The sequence below is a fragment of the Zalophus californianus genome, chromosome 1 (assembly GCF_009762305.2).
Source record: "Zalophus californianus isolate mZalCal1 chromosome 1, mZalCal1.pri.v2, whole genome shotgun sequence".
Classification (NCBI taxonomy): Eukaryota; Metazoa; Chordata; class Mammalia; order Carnivora; family Otariidae; genus Zalophus; species Zalophus californianus.
This window is the reverse complement of record NC_045595.1, coordinates 147,846,487-147,863,468: the sequence shown is the minus strand read 5'-3', so window position 1 is coordinate 147,863,468 and position 16,982 is coordinate 147,846,487. Positions and strand designations below refer to the sequence as shown.

Below are 16,982 nucleotides of genomic sequence, written 5' to 3'. Positions count from 1 at the left end.
AGTCCATTTAAAAATCTTCCTTCCGTCTTTCTTCTCTTTTCCATTCGAGTTGTAACCACCATAATTGGGTTCCATGCTTGTGGCCTTTCCTTCCTTCCCATCCATCCATCCTGCTCATCATTGCTGTTCACCTTTAAGACACTGGGTGGGTCATATTATGACCCAGTCCAAGAACTTCAGTGATTCGCCAGCGCCTTCAGGTGAACACCCTCCACAATGGCAGGACCTTACCTCCCCAGCTTTATCTTCATTATTCTTTCGTGTACATGTTATGCTCCAGCTGAATGGATGTATTTTCCTATCCTCTGAGAGATACATCATATACTTTCTTGCTTCTGTACCTCCTCTATATGATTTTTCTGCCTAGAATATCATTTTCTTCCTTCTAGTTTCTACTATTTAAAAAGAGGTCACCTTTCCACTGGACTGCCTCCTCCTTTGTGATCCTGCTGACATGCCAGGATGTGGTCTGGCCCATCCCTGCATTCTAGCCCTTGTTGTCTGTCTAGCCCTTAAAGGACCTGCCATGAGCCATCCTGTTCTCCAGTAATCTGTGTGAAGTGTTATCTCCGATATGAGCCAGCAAGATCCCAAAGGATAAGAACCCCACTTTATTCAACTTACGTGACTGAATCATGCATTGAAGAGAGGTTGCAAATGTTTGTGAACCTGGGGGGAAAAAAAAGTTTGAGTAGATTTCAACAACTTCCTTCCCCAAATCTATATTTAATATGATTCTATTACTTTGGCTCTCTCTGTTCTCTCTGCCTCCTAACTTGACTCCGCAGGAGGGTTTCATTTTCCCGTCTAACATGTTCCAGGCCTTGGGGCTATTTGTTATTGGGTTATCTACAGGGTAGCGAATCTAGCTGAAGAGCTTCTGATAAAAGGGCAACAGCCTCCTGTTCCACTCCAGTCCCACTTCCCAGAGGCAAGCCTCCTTTAACCAGCCATCTTTAATTGTAATCCTTGTAACCAGTAAAGTGAATTTGAAATGGAAGCCAAATTGACCTTAAACCACAAGAGGATAAATATGGTGGCCTTCACAACTAAACAGGGCAATAGAGTATACTGAGTGTATTGAATTATTATACTCTGCTCCAAAGAAGCAGATCAAGTAGAAGAAACACTCAATATAAAAAGGTACTTTCTACATAGCAATCCACAAGTATAAGAATAAAAATAAGATAAAGAGAATTTGGGTGAGGATAAGAGGATAACAAAATTTTTCTTGTTGTGGTAGGCTGTAGAAAATCCAGTTAGAAGAATACACAAGATATCTTCCTATTGTGGGTTTCAAAAATTCTATAAGGGGTCAAGGCACATGATGAGAGGAAAGCTTAATCATCTTGACAGCTGGAAGAAATCTCTTTCTTTCTAATAGCAAAGCTTTTTTTTTTTTAGGTTCTTTGGTTTTTTGATTTTTACAATTCAGTGCTTTTGGTGTATTCACAAGGTTGTGTAACCATTGCCACTATCTAGTTCTAGAGCATATTCATCACCCCCAAAACAAACCCCTCATTCCCCATTCCTTCCTCTCCGCAGGCCCGGAACCACTAGTCTATTTTCTGTCTTCGTGAATTTGCCTATTCTGGAGATTTCATATAAACAGAATCATGGAATCATATAATATGTGGTCTTCTGTGTCTGGCTTTTTTCCCTGATCATAATGTTGTCAAGGTTCATCCATGGTGTTAGCATGTGTCAGTTCTCCATTCCTTTGTATGACTGAATAATATTCCAATTATAAAGCTAGGCCACGTGTTGTTTATCCATTCATCAGTTGATGGACATTTGGGTTGTTTTCAGTTTTTGGCTACCATGAACAATGTTGCTATGAATATTTGTAGACAAGCCTTTGTGTAAACACATTTTTTTCAGTTCTCTTAGCTATCTACCTGGGAGTGAAATGGCTGAGCCATATGGTGACTCTTTGTTTAACTTTTTGAGGAGCTGCTGACCTGTTTTCCGAAATGGCTATGCCATTTTCCATCCCCACTGGTGGTGTGTAAGAGTTCCAACTTCTCCACGTCCTCTCCAACACTTGTTATCGTTTGTCTTTTTAATATAGCCATCCTGGAGGGTGTGAAGTCATATCTCATCGGGGTTTTAACTTACGTCTCCCAATGAGGAATGATGTTGAGAAAAAGACTTTTCTAAACTGGTCATTTTATCTCTGAAAGTGAAAGAAGCTTTGAGACAAATTGGACTTAATTCTTCTCTTTAATTTTATTTTATTATGTTAATCACTATACATTAGTCTTCTCAAAGAGAGAGAATTAAGTGATAACAAAAGTGACTGGAGCCTGAGCTGAACTAAATTAGCTAATTCAGGACTTCAGGCCATGAGGAAAAGGGACACTGGGCTTGTCAGACAGGTGCGTTAGACTGAGAAAAGGAGAATCGGAACAGTTCAGGTAAAAGGTGGGCATTCTGTTTCTGAGACTCAAGAGGAATATAGCTCACATGTGATAGACATTTTTGAAAGATTTAGTTTCTCATATATAATGACAAACTCTCCCCTCTGGAATGAATATGAAGGTATATCTCAAGAGAACTGTTTATCCACATCAGGAAGCTCAATAAGTTCCTAGCTACAAAGAATGTATCAGTAAATACAAGGAATATCAGCAATGAAAGGCAAATTGGAAGATGATAATGAGATTACAAGAATAACATCAAGAAGGCTAAATCTTAAAGACTTGTGAGATGTGCAAAAGACACTGAAAAAGGACTTTTTATAAACTGTATTCAGAGTAGGGTTCGCTGATTAGGGAAAAGATAGTATGATATTAACTGATCAAAGGAAGGAAGGAAGAGAAAGGGGGAAAAAAAGATGAAAAATAGAACTACTGACCCCTTCTTTTTCACCTCTGAGTTTTCTAGCAGATTACATAGAATTCAAAACAGAAAGAGCAAGACATACATTATAGGGGCCCCATGAAGCCCAAGATAAGTGGAGATGTCTGTTCTAGATTTCCAGGTCCAAATGAATTATATTCCCTAAAGACTCCCTTTTGTCTACTAGATCACTCCCATACTTCTGACCGTACCATTCAGAGGCCTCTGCAGTCTGACCCCCATTTTATCAGTCTAGATAAGTTACTCTGTTTTGGTGGCAAGATTTGAGTTTCAAACTGGTTTGAGTTATGAAAGGGAAAAGTTATTGTACGGCTATATGTGGAAACAAAGAGAGAAGCCATGGCTGGACCTCCCAGGAATCCAAGAAAATCCGAGTGACTTGGCCTCATGGGCAGAACAAGAAATGTGACATAGTCTCACCCCTGGACGTGAAAGCTACACCAAGGGCAGTTCCAGCAACCCCCCTGTCTGGTCATCTCATGACAGAGGATCAGGAATACGTGATCACCGTTACTATGATTCAGCTTGCCCTTCTTGTCTCGTTTCTGCTGCCTGTGTTTTCACTTCTACCCTGCAGCCACCTATACCCACTTCCCTATGCAGTTCAAATCCCCAGAAAAACAACCTTAACTGACCCAGCACATTGCCCCTGTCCCTGTTTAGATGGAGATTTTAGGCCAGGAAGCCACAGAAGTCAGTGGCTGCATCTTGATGGACTGCCCAAGTGAGACAGGTTTTTACCTCTGATCACATCAGCTGTGGCCAAGCATGTGGCAGCTCACGTGGTGCCCCATGGTCACTCCTTTATAAGAAATCACTTCAGACTACTCTCAGTAGGTGCTGTGGCAGGGCTGGGGTCCAGTGTATGGGTCGGATTTTTTCATCTCCTTCTTTCCAGTATAAACCCTCAATTCTTGCTGGTCCAGCTTTACTTACCTCCAAACACAGTATTTATTCACTAATTCACTTACTCAGCATTTATAGTATGCCCACTATTTTCTAGACTTTGGAGATACAAATGAATAAGAGGTAACACTTCTAGAAGTGCATGGTCTGACGGAGGCACATAAGTAACTCACAGTGTGGCAGTGTGGGGACACCGGAAAGGGCATTCCCCACTCAGCTTGTGCGGAGGAGAGGAGATGAAAGAGGGCCATTGGAGAGAAAGCAAGGATGAGTAGGAACCACCCCTCACAGTGGGAGGAGCACATGAGGTTTGGCATGGCTGGTGTTTAGGGGCCATAGAGAGCATGGCGACTAAGGTATGCCAGGTGAGGCCACCTAGGGAGGGCTTGTCTACACTGCCCAACGTACTGTCCGTCTGCTCCCCCAGATTCCACACATAGCTGGGATACGCTTAATCACAAGGCATTCTCCTTGTTGCATCTGAATTACAGTTTCCATGTTTCAGGACATGATTTCCGGTGATGGAGCTGTCGGGAGGACTGGGCTGCCACCAGCTGGTTGTAAAACCCCTTTTTCATGCTCAAGTCTCCTTACTGAGAACAGAAAATACCCATTTTCAAGAGTTTTACGTAAAGATTTCTTGATTATGGCTGCAAAAAAATTAATCTCTGCTTTAAATAAATAGCAAACCTTATAACAGGTTTTTTCAGAGAGAAAAAAAAAAACGCCTAAATGCAGTAAGCTACAAGTCCTTAGGCTACCAGGGGTCTTTTCTTAACCAATTTCCAGGGCTGTTTTTCTTTGCCTTATCATGGTTGAGGAGCTACTTCTGCTATCCTCAGACCCACCTTCTTCCCTTCACGACAAAGCTCTTCCAGGCCCTTGTCTCCCAGCCTGGGGACCAGCCCGCTGTCCTGAGATAGGAGAGGCTCAAACGTGGGAGCTGCTGGAGAGCTGGAGCCCACATCTCCTGGGCCTTGCTTGCATTTCCGGTCAGAAGCTGTCCATCCCTGGCATTTCTTGAAGGCGGGGGGAGGGGTCATTCTCTTGTGGGAGGCCTGTAGATGAGCCTAGAAAGAAAGGGAGGAGGGTGGAGTAAAGAAAGGCTCTTCTGTCTGTTCTACTCTTGCTCCAGAGATTTTTCTGCCTCAGTTTCCCTCAGCTATCTAGATTCTAGCATGATCCAAAACCTGAATCTCTGGGACACCTGGGTGGCTCAGTCGGTTAAGCGTCTGTCTGCCTTCGGCTCAGGTCATGATCCCAGGGTCCTGGGATGGAGTCCTACATCAGGCTCCTTGCTCGGTGGGGAGTCTGCTTCTCCCTCTGCCCCTCCCCACCCCCCCGCTCATGCTCACACACTCTCTCTCTCTTTCAAATAAATAAGTAAAATCTTAAAAAAAAAAAAAAACAAAATTGAATCTCCTCTCCTCCAATCCAAAAGGTAATAATTTTATTTCTCAGAATATCATTTAAATATTCTTTCCTTTTTCTTAAAATTAATCAAGCTTCCCTGATCTTGGAGTTTCAAAACACAATCTTAGGATAAAAGATGAGCAAGTGTTTACTTCTTCGAACATCTCCTTTGTTTCCATATCTTACCCAACTTAAGTCCCTCCTCCGCACGGGACCTTTCCTGCCCATGACAACCTACCTTCATTTTTTTCCTGTTTTAAAATTCCTGCAGTGTTAACTCCACATACTTCTCACATTGACATCCAATTTCATAATGCCCTGAGTTATTTAACCACTCTGCATGGTAATCTTGTCCCCTCTAGAGATATAGACTGTTTGGAGAAAATGAGTATCTTTTTCTCTTCTTTTGTTTACCCCCCAAGCCTGTCCCCACAGCCCTCTGCACAATGGTCTAGGCAGAGTAAGTGTTGAACAAACTCTTGCTGGAAATGAAATTAATCCAATACACATCAGAACTACACCTTACTCAGCCACATAATAGGTACTAGCTTCATTAACTCTTCTCTCTCTCTTCTTATCTCTCTTTCTCTCTCTCTCTCTCTCTAATGGAAACTAAAGACAAGATCCTAGTGGTGAAAGGGACAGACTTTACTCTTAATCTGCTAATTGGCTTTCTTTAGATCCTGGCATGTGCCACCTTAGCTGTTGACAAAGCCTACCTTCAGGCCAGTGCAGTGAAGGGAGAGAATTAGGCACTGTGGTCCAGAAGCCAACAGGCTCTATCATTCACTTACAGGTGGTATGAACTTGGACAAGCCCTAAGCCTCTCTAAGCCTCAGCTTTTTTCATCTATGGTTCAAAGAGATCCATACCACCTCCTTTCACCCACCTTTTAGAGATGCTTTAAGACTCAAATGAGTCTCAGATGTGGCATTAACATATTCTGTGACCTGATAAAGGGCTGTGTTAATGCAAGAGATGCTTAACAGTAATCATGATGGCTAACATGTATTGCTTCCTGAGCTCTTAATGTGAGCACCACGTCCCAGGCACTGTTCTGAGCATTCTACATTGTCAACTCATGAAATGCTCACAACAACCCTTTGATGGAGGATTATTATGATCCCTATTTTGCAGATAAAGGAACTGAAGCACAGAGGATTTAAGTAGTTTGTTCAAGACCTCCCCGCTAGTGACAGAGCTGGCTATAAACCCAGGCAGGCAGTGAGGTATCTGTGGCTGCTGTGAAGAAAAGGGGGATGGGAGTGAAAGGCCGTGAGAGTAAATGTAATCTAGTAACATGAGACCATCTTTTGGGACAGCAAACAAAGGAGAAGGTGAAGCTTCTGATTCAACTGGCTGATAGCTTTGTGGAAAAAGGCCACATTCATGCCACGGAGATCAGAAAATGGGTGACCACAGTGGACAAGCATTACAGAGACTTCTCCTTGAGGATGGGAAAGTACCGATACTCCCTGGAGAAAGCGCTAGGCGTCAACACAGAGGTAGGCATGGGCACTGCCCAGCTGGGACATCCTTCCTTCTCGTCTCTCTTGGCATTGCTGCTCTCATTACCATGGAAGAAAGTGGGCTCTCCAGAGCAGTCTCTCTGAGCTCTTGACCCCTAGAACACTTGCCTTGTGTGATTTTTCTAGTGGAGGGGATGGATCTTGATGAGCCATCAGCCTCCAGCCCCTCATAATTACTGCTAGATAGCAAAACTGGCTGGCCAGGGGTGGGGCCCATGGCTACAGAACAGAGTTTTCCTATGTGTAGAGTTAACTGCTGACTTTGAAGACTAAACCCTTTACCTTGGCTTCATCAGTACCATCTTCCACCCAATTATGTTAATCAGCAAATGTTAGGGTCCCCAGTATGTGTTACAGTATTCTTTCTTTCAAGAATAAGGGATGCATTTGTGCAAAGGCTATTTGACATTTCAACTGAAAAGAGATTCTATTTGCCAAGAATCAAGGGAAGACTGACTTTTAATCTCTTCTTTGTAATAGAGGTCAGTAACCTATGAATTAAGAGCTAAATATAGGCTGGCAATTTAATCCTAGGATTTCTAATTCTTAAATCTTTAAATAGGCTGATGCTCTGAAGCAGAACAGACTAGAGAGTGAACTGGTTAAACCACTAAAATTGGGGGAAATAATAACACCTCCCCAAGGCTTTAAACCATGAGATTTTTTTCTAAAGGATTCCATCCTATATAAATATAAAACAGTGGTTAAAATAAGCAGAGATGGGCAAATTTAATAATTGTTCTATCATTTAGCTTTCTCTTTCCAAGGGAAGTTGCTTGTTTAAATAAAAATATTGGCTTTTATTATTTTCCCTTGACAAATGAAAGTTTTCTTATGTCTATATGTGTTTCTGTTTCACATCTATTTTAATGGTTAATAACCAATTTTAGACTAATTTGTGTATGTGTGTGTACATTTAGATTTAATCAGGACCAAAGTCCTTGGGGAAATATGACGCTAATTATTAAATGTGTTTATTGTTTTTCCTTGCCATGGATTTTAGCCCTGACCATTTGACCTAAACATTTTATATCTTTCTTATTTCAAAAAAAAAAAAAATTCCATGAAGAAGAGGACGTGTCGGTGGCTGTTTGTGGGATTCCCTGTCTTTACAACCTGCTCCATTGTATCTTCCTCTCTTTTTGCCTTCTACTGCCTCCCCTGACTCTGATAAGTTCCTCTCCCAAGGCATCTCCAAGGTGACCTCTGCAATCTCTCTGTGCGTAGGACAATAAGGACCTGGAGCTGGACATCATCCCAGCAAGCCTTTCAGATCGTGAGGTCAAGCTACGGGACGCCAACCATGAAGTCAATGAAGAGAAGCGGAAGTCAGCCCGGAAGAAAGAGTATGTTTTGGGGAGCTTCTACCCAATTAGCAAGCTCCTCGTGACTATGCTTGGTTTTCACTGCTACATGCCCCTTTAGACAGCTTCATGTGTCCTCATGACCACCCACAGAGGTTGGAATGGACAGACATGATACTCCCACCCACATTTCACACTAATCAAGAATTATAGAGCGTTGGATAGTGGAAATAATGAACCATGTCCACCTAACAAACCATTTCATGATCGCTTTGCTTTCTTTGTATTGGTGCTAGAAAGTTACACACACCCAGAGATCTTTGCAAGGGCTTTATGAAGAATATTTTGACAGATTCCTTTTAGGTAGTACTGGAAAAAATAGTATGTTCTAAAATTAAGAAACCCAATGTAGTTGATCTTATCAAAATAAAGTAGGACCACAGGTCCCTTGGAGCAGAAGAAACTGAAGCTGTCCTGCAAAGCCTGGAGCTTGTGTTTTATCTAGGGAGTGTATTAGTTTGTTTGGGCTGCTGTAACAAAGTATGACAGATTGGATGGTTTAAACAACAGAAATATAGTGTGTCACAGCTCTGGAGACCAGAAGTCTGAGATCAAAGTGTTGGCAGGGCTGATTCCTTCTGAGGGCTGGGAGGGAAGGATGTGTTCCAGGCCTTTATCCTTACCTTCTAGATGGCTGGCTACAGGTGCACATGGCATTCTCCCTGAATGTATACCTATATCCAGATTTCTCCTTTTAATGACACCAGTCACTTTGGAATAGGGGCCTACCCTTTTCCGGTATAACCCAGTCTTAACTGTTTGCATTTGCAATTGACTAAATAAGGTTACATTCTCAGGTACTAGGGGTTGGGACTTTAACATATGAATTTGTGGGGTGCGTGGGGTGACACAATTAGGCCTATAACAGGGAGGAGGGAAATAAAGAGACCATACTTGGCCAGATCTTCCTGCTGCACTGTCTCTGGGACACCAAATAGCCAGAGGATGGAAAAGGACAGGTGGAAAAGAAAACAAAATGGGGTAGAGGGTAATGGAGCTGAATTATGAAGAAGAAGAATTAAGAAGAAGACTGTCTTCCTTTGGCAAGGAAGCCAAAGAACTTTTCAAAGCATGTCAGATTATGTCCCTTCCAGTTTTCCTTCTTTCCTTGTCTACCAGGCACCTGCAATGTACAAGAAACTTTGCTTATGTGATCTTATTTAATCTTTGTAGCAACCCGGTGTGGTCAGCTGTTTCATAAGTAAGGAGTCTGAGGTTTGGAGAAGCCAGTCTTACTTCCAGTAAATGACAAAATAATAATTCAGCTCCTATTTGTCTGACTTCAAGACTCAAACCCTTTCCACTCTTCCAATAGAGTAAAAATAGTAAAAGAGTGGCTAATGAACTCCTGCAAAGGGGAATTTTTTTTGAATCAGTACTTTAATGTTAATGGAAAGTCCATTGCTAGAACAATGGATTGCTTTAAGGAAAATTCTACAAAGACAAAGGCCTGGGAAAAGATGCTGCCCATTTTCATATTTCTTGTGAGATTATCAACAGAGGACACTTTGGGGCTAATCATTCTCAAAATTTTCGTGTGAAGATGAAGACACCTGCAAGTAGGGGTTTTCATTATGAGCTACCATGAAAAACTGACATAGCCTAAGATAAATGTATAAATCTATATGTTGAGTCAATTAGATATTACTGCATCACATGCCAGCTAAGAAGCACCATTTCTAAGAAAAACCTGTGAAAGGAAGCAAATGAAGTTGGTACGCCACAGTGAAGCCATGCATCACCAGTGTAATAACTGCCCGAGAACATCGTGTTGTTCAGGGGCCCAAAAGGAAGGGAGCCCTCTCCTTGCAGCCCTTTCCGTTAGGAGAGACTGAAGAGTAGTCACAACATCGTTAACTTCTGCTCTGCTTGTGACCGCAGGCTCCGCTTCCTGGGCACCGGTTTGGATTGTAAGTGAGCCTGGTTGGAAATAGTGCCAAAGCGCACAGGGTAGTCTTGGCCAGGGGTCAGCAAACTATGGCCCACAGGCCCCCCACCTGTTTCATAGAGTCTGTAAGGGAAAAATTATTTTTTATATTTTTCAATTTTTTTCAATGGTTGAAAAACTACCAGAAGAAAAACACTTTGTGACGTAAAAATGAGATGAGACTCTTTTGTGTCCATAAATAAAGTTTTATTGGAACACAGCCACACTTATTTATTTTTTTTTACATATTGTCCGTGGCTCCTTTCACATTACAACAGCAAAGTGGAGTGGTTGTGACAGAGACATGGCCCACGAATATTTACTGTCTAGCTCTTTACAGACAAAGTTTTCTACCCACCAGTCTCCGCGGTGGTGTCTTGGGTATCTGTGCCTGGATTTTAAACCTGGCTTAACTGATGGTTCTGCAAAGCATTTTGGTAAAAGTCAGCAGTTCTGTTGAGCAGAAATCATCATTCTGGGAGCTGCAAGAGAAAGGCAGGAAGCTGAGAGTCAAGCTGCCCAGCTGGTGGGAATGAATATGAAAGGTACCGCGTGCTTGCACACACACGCGAGCACACCCGTGCAGCCCAGAGCACACGCTCATCAGCACAGCATCACACAGTGGTGGAACTGGGGCAGAAAAGGGAGAGAATGTGGAACCAGCTGAACACAAACATGCTGGAGGGATACAGAACAAGGGATCAGGGTGGCAGGAACTCAGAGGATAATCCTCAGAGGCAGGGAGTTTGGAAGAGACATGTCGGTGAAGTCAAAACATGGGTCATTCAGGAATGTCATAAATGCTGGGGTGGGGAAGTGAAGTTTGAAGGAAGGGAGGTATTATATCTCGAACCAACTCAAAGTCTGTTTGTTTTCTTCCTAGATTCATTATGGCTGAATTGCTGCAGACAGAGAAGGCTTATGTAAGGGACTTACATGAGTGCTTAGAGGTAAGTCTTGCAGTAATCAGTGCACAGCTGTATTAGAAAAATGACAGCCTTGCCAGCGTCCAGTCCTTGAGAGAAGCTCAGTGCTCTTTGTCTTCTCCCAGAGCTTCGCAAATAAAAGCCAACAGAGGAAATCTTTCTCCCAGAGTCAGTAGTAATTGCATGGGAGTTTAAAATGCTTTTGAAAAGAAACTTTTCTCAGACTGGAGCTGGACCCAGCAAAAACGTATAGAAGACTTGAATTCAAAATAAAAACCATGACATAGTCAATGAACTTAAGTTGAGTGTGCAAATCTACACCCCTCCCCCACCTGACACACTCAAACACACACATTTAATAAATAAGAGGAACATGGAGTGTGTGCTTTGCTGAAGTTCAGGACGTGAGTTTCCCTGGCAGCAGTTGAAGATAATGGAACGTTTGAGTTTTCTTTCTTCCCGTTCTGTGTATTTACCCTCCCCTTTTTTACACTCCACTTGCAAGCCCAGTCTGAGGCTTACCCCTCCGTCATGAAGACCTGTTTATTTTGTCTGCATTTTGTAGTACTTGCCCGTGATGAAGCTGTTGCTGTCTTACAGACCTACCTGTGGGAAATGACCAGCGGCGTGGAGGAGATCCCCCCTGGCATCCTTAATAAAGAGCACATCATCTTTGGCAACATCCAGGAGATCTACGATTTCCATAACAAGTAGGTTGGTGGAGGATTTCCCCAGAACATACTTAGGGCCATGAATACCCATCATCGGGGCTTCCCAACAAGTGGATCAAAGCTGATTGGTAAATCCTACCTGGTAAATTTTCTAAGTCAGTTGCTCAGACTTTTTTCTCACTCATCACTCTTTCTCCACAATTGTCCACAATCACTTGTAGAGAGTGAAGTTGAGTATTCAGCAGTGTCTGTCCTCAGTTCTCCTTAGGGACGTAACTGGCAACACCTTCATATCCAATCAGAATGATAACCAAGCTCTGAGGAACTAAGAGTCTCTTCAGTAAAACTGTAGGAAATTCTGACACTAGAATTCATCTAAGGCTAATCATTCTGCCCTATGGGCCTTGGGTTTCAAATTCTATTGTTTTTGTTTTTGTTTTCAACCTAAAGACTTCCCCCATTCCCCAGCTACTTCATCATCCCCACCCTCAACCAAAACAAAAACATATGTAAATATGTAGCTAGGTAATCAAAATACCTAATGGAACACATTTCTTGACAGCTTATAGAAAAAGAGAACATCAGTCGGCCCTCTATGTTCTGTTGAGATGAGTAGAACTATAGAGCCCTAAAGCCTCACGATTCGTTTTGTCCAGCTCCCAATTTAAGGATCTTTTCGACAGCATACTAAACATGTTCCATTGTTAACATAGTCAGCAAGAACACTGGTTGGTTAGTTACACAGCCAACTAATGGAAATAACTCAGTTCTCAAAATATAAAGAGAGGGAATCTGAAGACCCAGGAGTAGTGTTGGTATAAAGTCCTAGAGCTCTCTAGGGACCCTGCCGCAGAAAGGGGCCAAGAGGTAGAGATTCAGTGTTGTAGGATACAGTTCAGAGTTGGACCTGTTGGACCCATCGAGGCATTTACTGAGATAAAACTGCCAGCCCCAAGGGTTCCTGGTGAGACCCTGTGTACAGGTGAGGCAAAACTCTTAGAACAGCGCTCTCCGCTAGAGCTTTCTGCATTGATGGAAATGTTCCATGTCTGTGCTGCTCAGTCCAGTAGCCACAAGACATGGGTGGCCATTCAACACTTGAAATGGGACCTGTGGTGCTAAGAACCGAATTTTTAATTTTATTCAATTTAACAAATTTAGATGGCAAATGGCTATGAGAGTAGACAGCCCAGCTGTAGAAAATAAGACCTCAGTATGGCCCTAGGCTAGGAATGACTGAGAACAAGCCAGAGTTTGGTATAAAATGATCCTGGGCTCTAAAAGGTCTAAATAAGCTGTGGAGACCCACTCTTCTCTTATCGACTCCTGATGATTAATACCCTCTTGTGTCATCAAATGGCATCAGTTTTAAAAGAACATAAAATGTGACAGCTTCCCTGGTATCTTAACCTTGTCAGACGATGAAACCAGTAATTTCTGGGGCAGGGGCGGCGGGGGAAACCTTCCGACTTTCTGGGAACTTAATAAAAGTTCCCAGTCCTCTGCTCAGCATTACGCCATCTCCCCCAGGATATCTGGGAAGACATTGGACTGGTAAGCAGTGAGGCAGGGTGCTTTCACTTTTTTGATTTACAATCTCGAGGATTTAGTCAACAAGTCTCACTTTCCCCGTATTCTTACCAAAATGACTAAGTACAGAAGTCTAGAGATCACAGCATGTACTTCCTGGGAGCCCTGCTTTTGCCAAATCAATGTATAAGGGAAAAGAATATTTATGTCAAAATGGACCAATTGTAACAAAATATCTGCCTCTTACTCTCATTTCGTGATATCACTCTAATAAGCCACAATAAGCAGTTTGGTAGTTTTGAAACAGCTGAAATAGCTACCAGTTGCAAAGTACAGTTCTAAGAAGCCCTAAAAAAAAAAAAAAAGAGTCAAGTTAAACCATATGGAAGGGTACATTCTGTAGAGGAATAATTTAATTATCAAGAACACAGCTACCCAGCAAATGTTACCTATTTATAACATTATAAAGAAACAAGAAGAAAATAAAAACCGGCCGCTGAACAGCCAAAAGAGACATCACAAAGATAAAGTTCTTTTCACAGAAGGACCTTTCTATCCTTCCTAACAGCTACCTTACCTCTAGTTAAATTGTTTAACAATCTTTTTAGGTGATTATCATTTCTAAGGCCATAGCAACTTAGACGCAGTAAATCAATGTCACGAACTTGAGCAAGTAGTTTGATATTACCAGCATAAAGTAAAAGAAGACAGATAAACTGCAAAAAAAAAAAAAAAAAAGGCAAAAGAACACCCAAAATCCCAGTGGTCAAGGGCTACTCAGTATCTATGCCAATGATCCTTTATCCCAATATGGAAGCCAACACAGCCACTGTTTTATGATATAGCATAATAACTGATATTAGTAATAACCCTGAATAATTAGTATATTCTACATTAAAAAGAAAGGAATTCTGCAATGCATATAGAAAGCTCTCCACCAAAAAAATTAATGTTTTAAATTATTCACAACTTTAGGGAACATCCAAGAAAATAAAGCTGTGTATTAATAATCTACAGGATCTAGAAGCTAAGACTTTTCTCATAGTATGTGCTTTCTCCTTATGCCATTACAAATTTCGATTAATTGAAAAAAGTGTAACACCTCTAAAATCTCTAATAAATAGGAGAGGAAAAGGCAATGAAAGCAACTCTGAAAATACAGCAAATGGGAACTCCATGAAAGACTCATGTCTTTTACTGCATAACTCTGGCACCCAGTGCACTTCAAGTCAATATTTATTGAAGTGGATATTTGATGGATGAATGGACGAATGGACATACAGACTAAAAACAGAATTACAGTTTGCAGACTTACGAGCTAGTGCCATTGAAGTCATAATTGAGTCTTCTGTTTGTGAAAGTCTCAAGACAGGGAAAACCATTAGGTATGATTTTTTTCCCCATCACTACCAGAACCTTAACAATTGTATCCTTACTAGCAAAATAATATCTGAATGAAGGAGTTCCCTCAGGGCTTTTATATGAATTTTAGGTTTTTTTTATTTGTGTGTAGTTGGCACATCGTGTTACATTAGTTTCAGGTGTGCAACATGCTGATTTGACGGGTTTATATATTATGCTGTGCTGACCACAAGCCTAGCTACCATCTGTCACCATGCAACACAATTACAATGTCATTGACTGTATTTCTTATGCTATGCCTTTCATGCCTATGATTTATGCATTCCACAACTGGAAGCCTGTATCTCCCCCTTCTCTTCACCCACTTTGCCCATGTCCCTATACCCCTCCATCTGGCAACCATCAGTTTGTTCTCTGTATTTACAGTTCTGATCCTGGTTTTTGTTGTTTATTCATTTTTTTTCAGATTCCACATATGAGTAAAATCATATGGTATTTGTCTTTCTCCATCTGACTTATTTCGTTTAGCATAATATCCTGTAGGTCTATCCATGTTGTCACAAATGGCACAGTCTCATCCTTTTTTTACAGCTGTGTAATATTTCTGTGTGTGTGTGTGTGTGTGTGTGTGTGTGTGTGTGTGTGTGTGTGTGTGGACACCACATCTTCCTTATCCAGTCATCTACTGATAGACTCTTAGGTCACTTCCTGATCTTGGCTATTGTAAATAATGCTGCAGTAAACATAGGGGTGCATATATATTTTCCAACTAGTGTTTTCATTTTCTTTGGGTAAAGACTCAGTGGTGGCATTATTAGGTCATATGGTATTTCTATTTTTAATTTTTTGAGGAACCTCCATATGATTTTCCATATTGGCTGCACCAATTTATATTCCCACCAACAGTGCGCAAGGGTTCCTTTTTCTCTAAATCCTCACCAACAATTGTTATTTCTCCTCTTTTTAAAAAAAATTTTTATTTATTTGAGATAGAGAGTGAGAGAGAGAGAGAGCATGAGCGGAGGGCAGAGGGAAAGGGAGAAGCAGGCTCCCCACTGAGCAGGGAGCTCAATGTGGGGCTTGATCCCAGGACCATGGGACCATGACCTGAGTTGAAGGCAAACACTTAACCGACGGAGCCACCCAGGTGCCCCTCCTCTTTTTTTATCTTAGCCATGCTGACAGGTGTAAGGTGATATCTCGCTGTGGTTTTGATTTGTATTTCCCTGATGATCAGTGATACCGAACACCTTATCATGTTGTCTGTTGGCCATCTCTATGTCTTCTTCAGAAAATATCTATTCAGGTCCTCTGCCTATTTTTTTTTTATTGGATTGTTGAGGGGGGTGTTGAGTTGTATAAATTCTTTATATGTTTTGGATACAAACTTCCTGGGAGCTTCTTAATGGGAGGACCATAACAAGAGTCTAAACATCTGTTTGCTTTTCAGGAATACTTATGAAATAGTCACTTTTTTAACCTGAAAATATCTAAAGGTTCTTTTTAACCCCAATTATTTGCATCTTTACAAAGTTACTGTTGAGTGCTACCTAACAGCAAACACACTTCTCTCATTTCTAGTGCACAGCTCGGGTTACCTGCTTATACTCCAGAGTGAGGGAAGGAGTGGGGGAGGGAGGGAAGAAGATTGTAAGGCTGAGAGATTGAGACTGAACTACCTGGATGACACAATTAGCTGAGTTACTAGGAAATTATTACCTACACCGAGGGTGTTATGGTGAATATATTACATTTCTCAGCTAGTTAGCATTGATCTTTTAAATGGTGTCACTTTGAAAAATGACAGCCGGGATTAGTTTGTGTGTGTGTGTGTGTGTGTGTGTGTGTGTGTGTGTGTGTGTGTGAGAGAGAGAGAGAGAGAGAGAGAGAGAGAGATCTTTCTCAAGGACCCCTGTCTATACAGATATTGAACAGAGAAATGCTCAAGCACCACAATTTCTATAAAGAAGAGCAATTCAACATGTAGAACTTACTACCTACAAGTGGTGGTTTTAACTGAAATTGGAGGTTTGAGTGGAATGATACTCAGTTTTTACCCTCCGCTCTTCCCATTTTTATACTACGTCTCCTCTTTATAGAATCATAAAGATAATGAAACTTAGATACACAAGATCTAAATCCATTTCTATTGTATTTTGCTAAGCATTCCAGGAGCACTCGATAAGACGCATATTCCATAAATAGATCCCCCAAACAGTAAGGGGTTTTTCTTAAATAGTCTCCCCACTTGGACTAATCTACAACTTGTGAGTCAAAAAAAAATTTATTCACTTTCAGTTTGCCTCGATGATTAGATTTTCAGCTTCAGTAAGAACAGCTGTTTAAAATGCTTATCACCTTTTGTTAAATCTGAACTTTACTTTTTGCTTTTCAGTTATTTTTATATTATTTGTATGTGAGTCTGAGCAATAACATTTTTATAAAATCTCTGCTGTCAGGGCTCAGAGGGTCTTTCCTCACCACCAAGTACA

General features: G+C 41.4%; 1 protein-coding gene across 21 annotated transcripts in view; it reads left to right on the top strand.

Annotated features, from left to right (window-relative positions):
* KALRN (kalirin RhoGEF kinase) overlaps positions 1-16,982 on the top strand; it is a 646,977-nt gene that overhangs the window by 391,066 nt on the left and 238,929 nt on the right. For all 21 annotated transcript variants that reach the window (XM_035724481.1, XM_035724478.1, XM_035724483.1 and 18 more), the window contains exons 22-25: positions 6,504-6,686; positions 7,938-8,056; positions 10,885-10,951; positions 11,528-11,637. In XM_035724481.1, the coding sequence (XP_035580374.1) occupies positions 6,504-6,686; positions 7,938-8,056; positions 10,885-10,951; positions 11,528-11,637 (479 nt within the window). The remainder of the gene's footprint in view (positions 1-6,503; positions 6,687-7,937; positions 8,057-10,884; positions 10,952-11,527; positions 11,638-16,982) is intronic.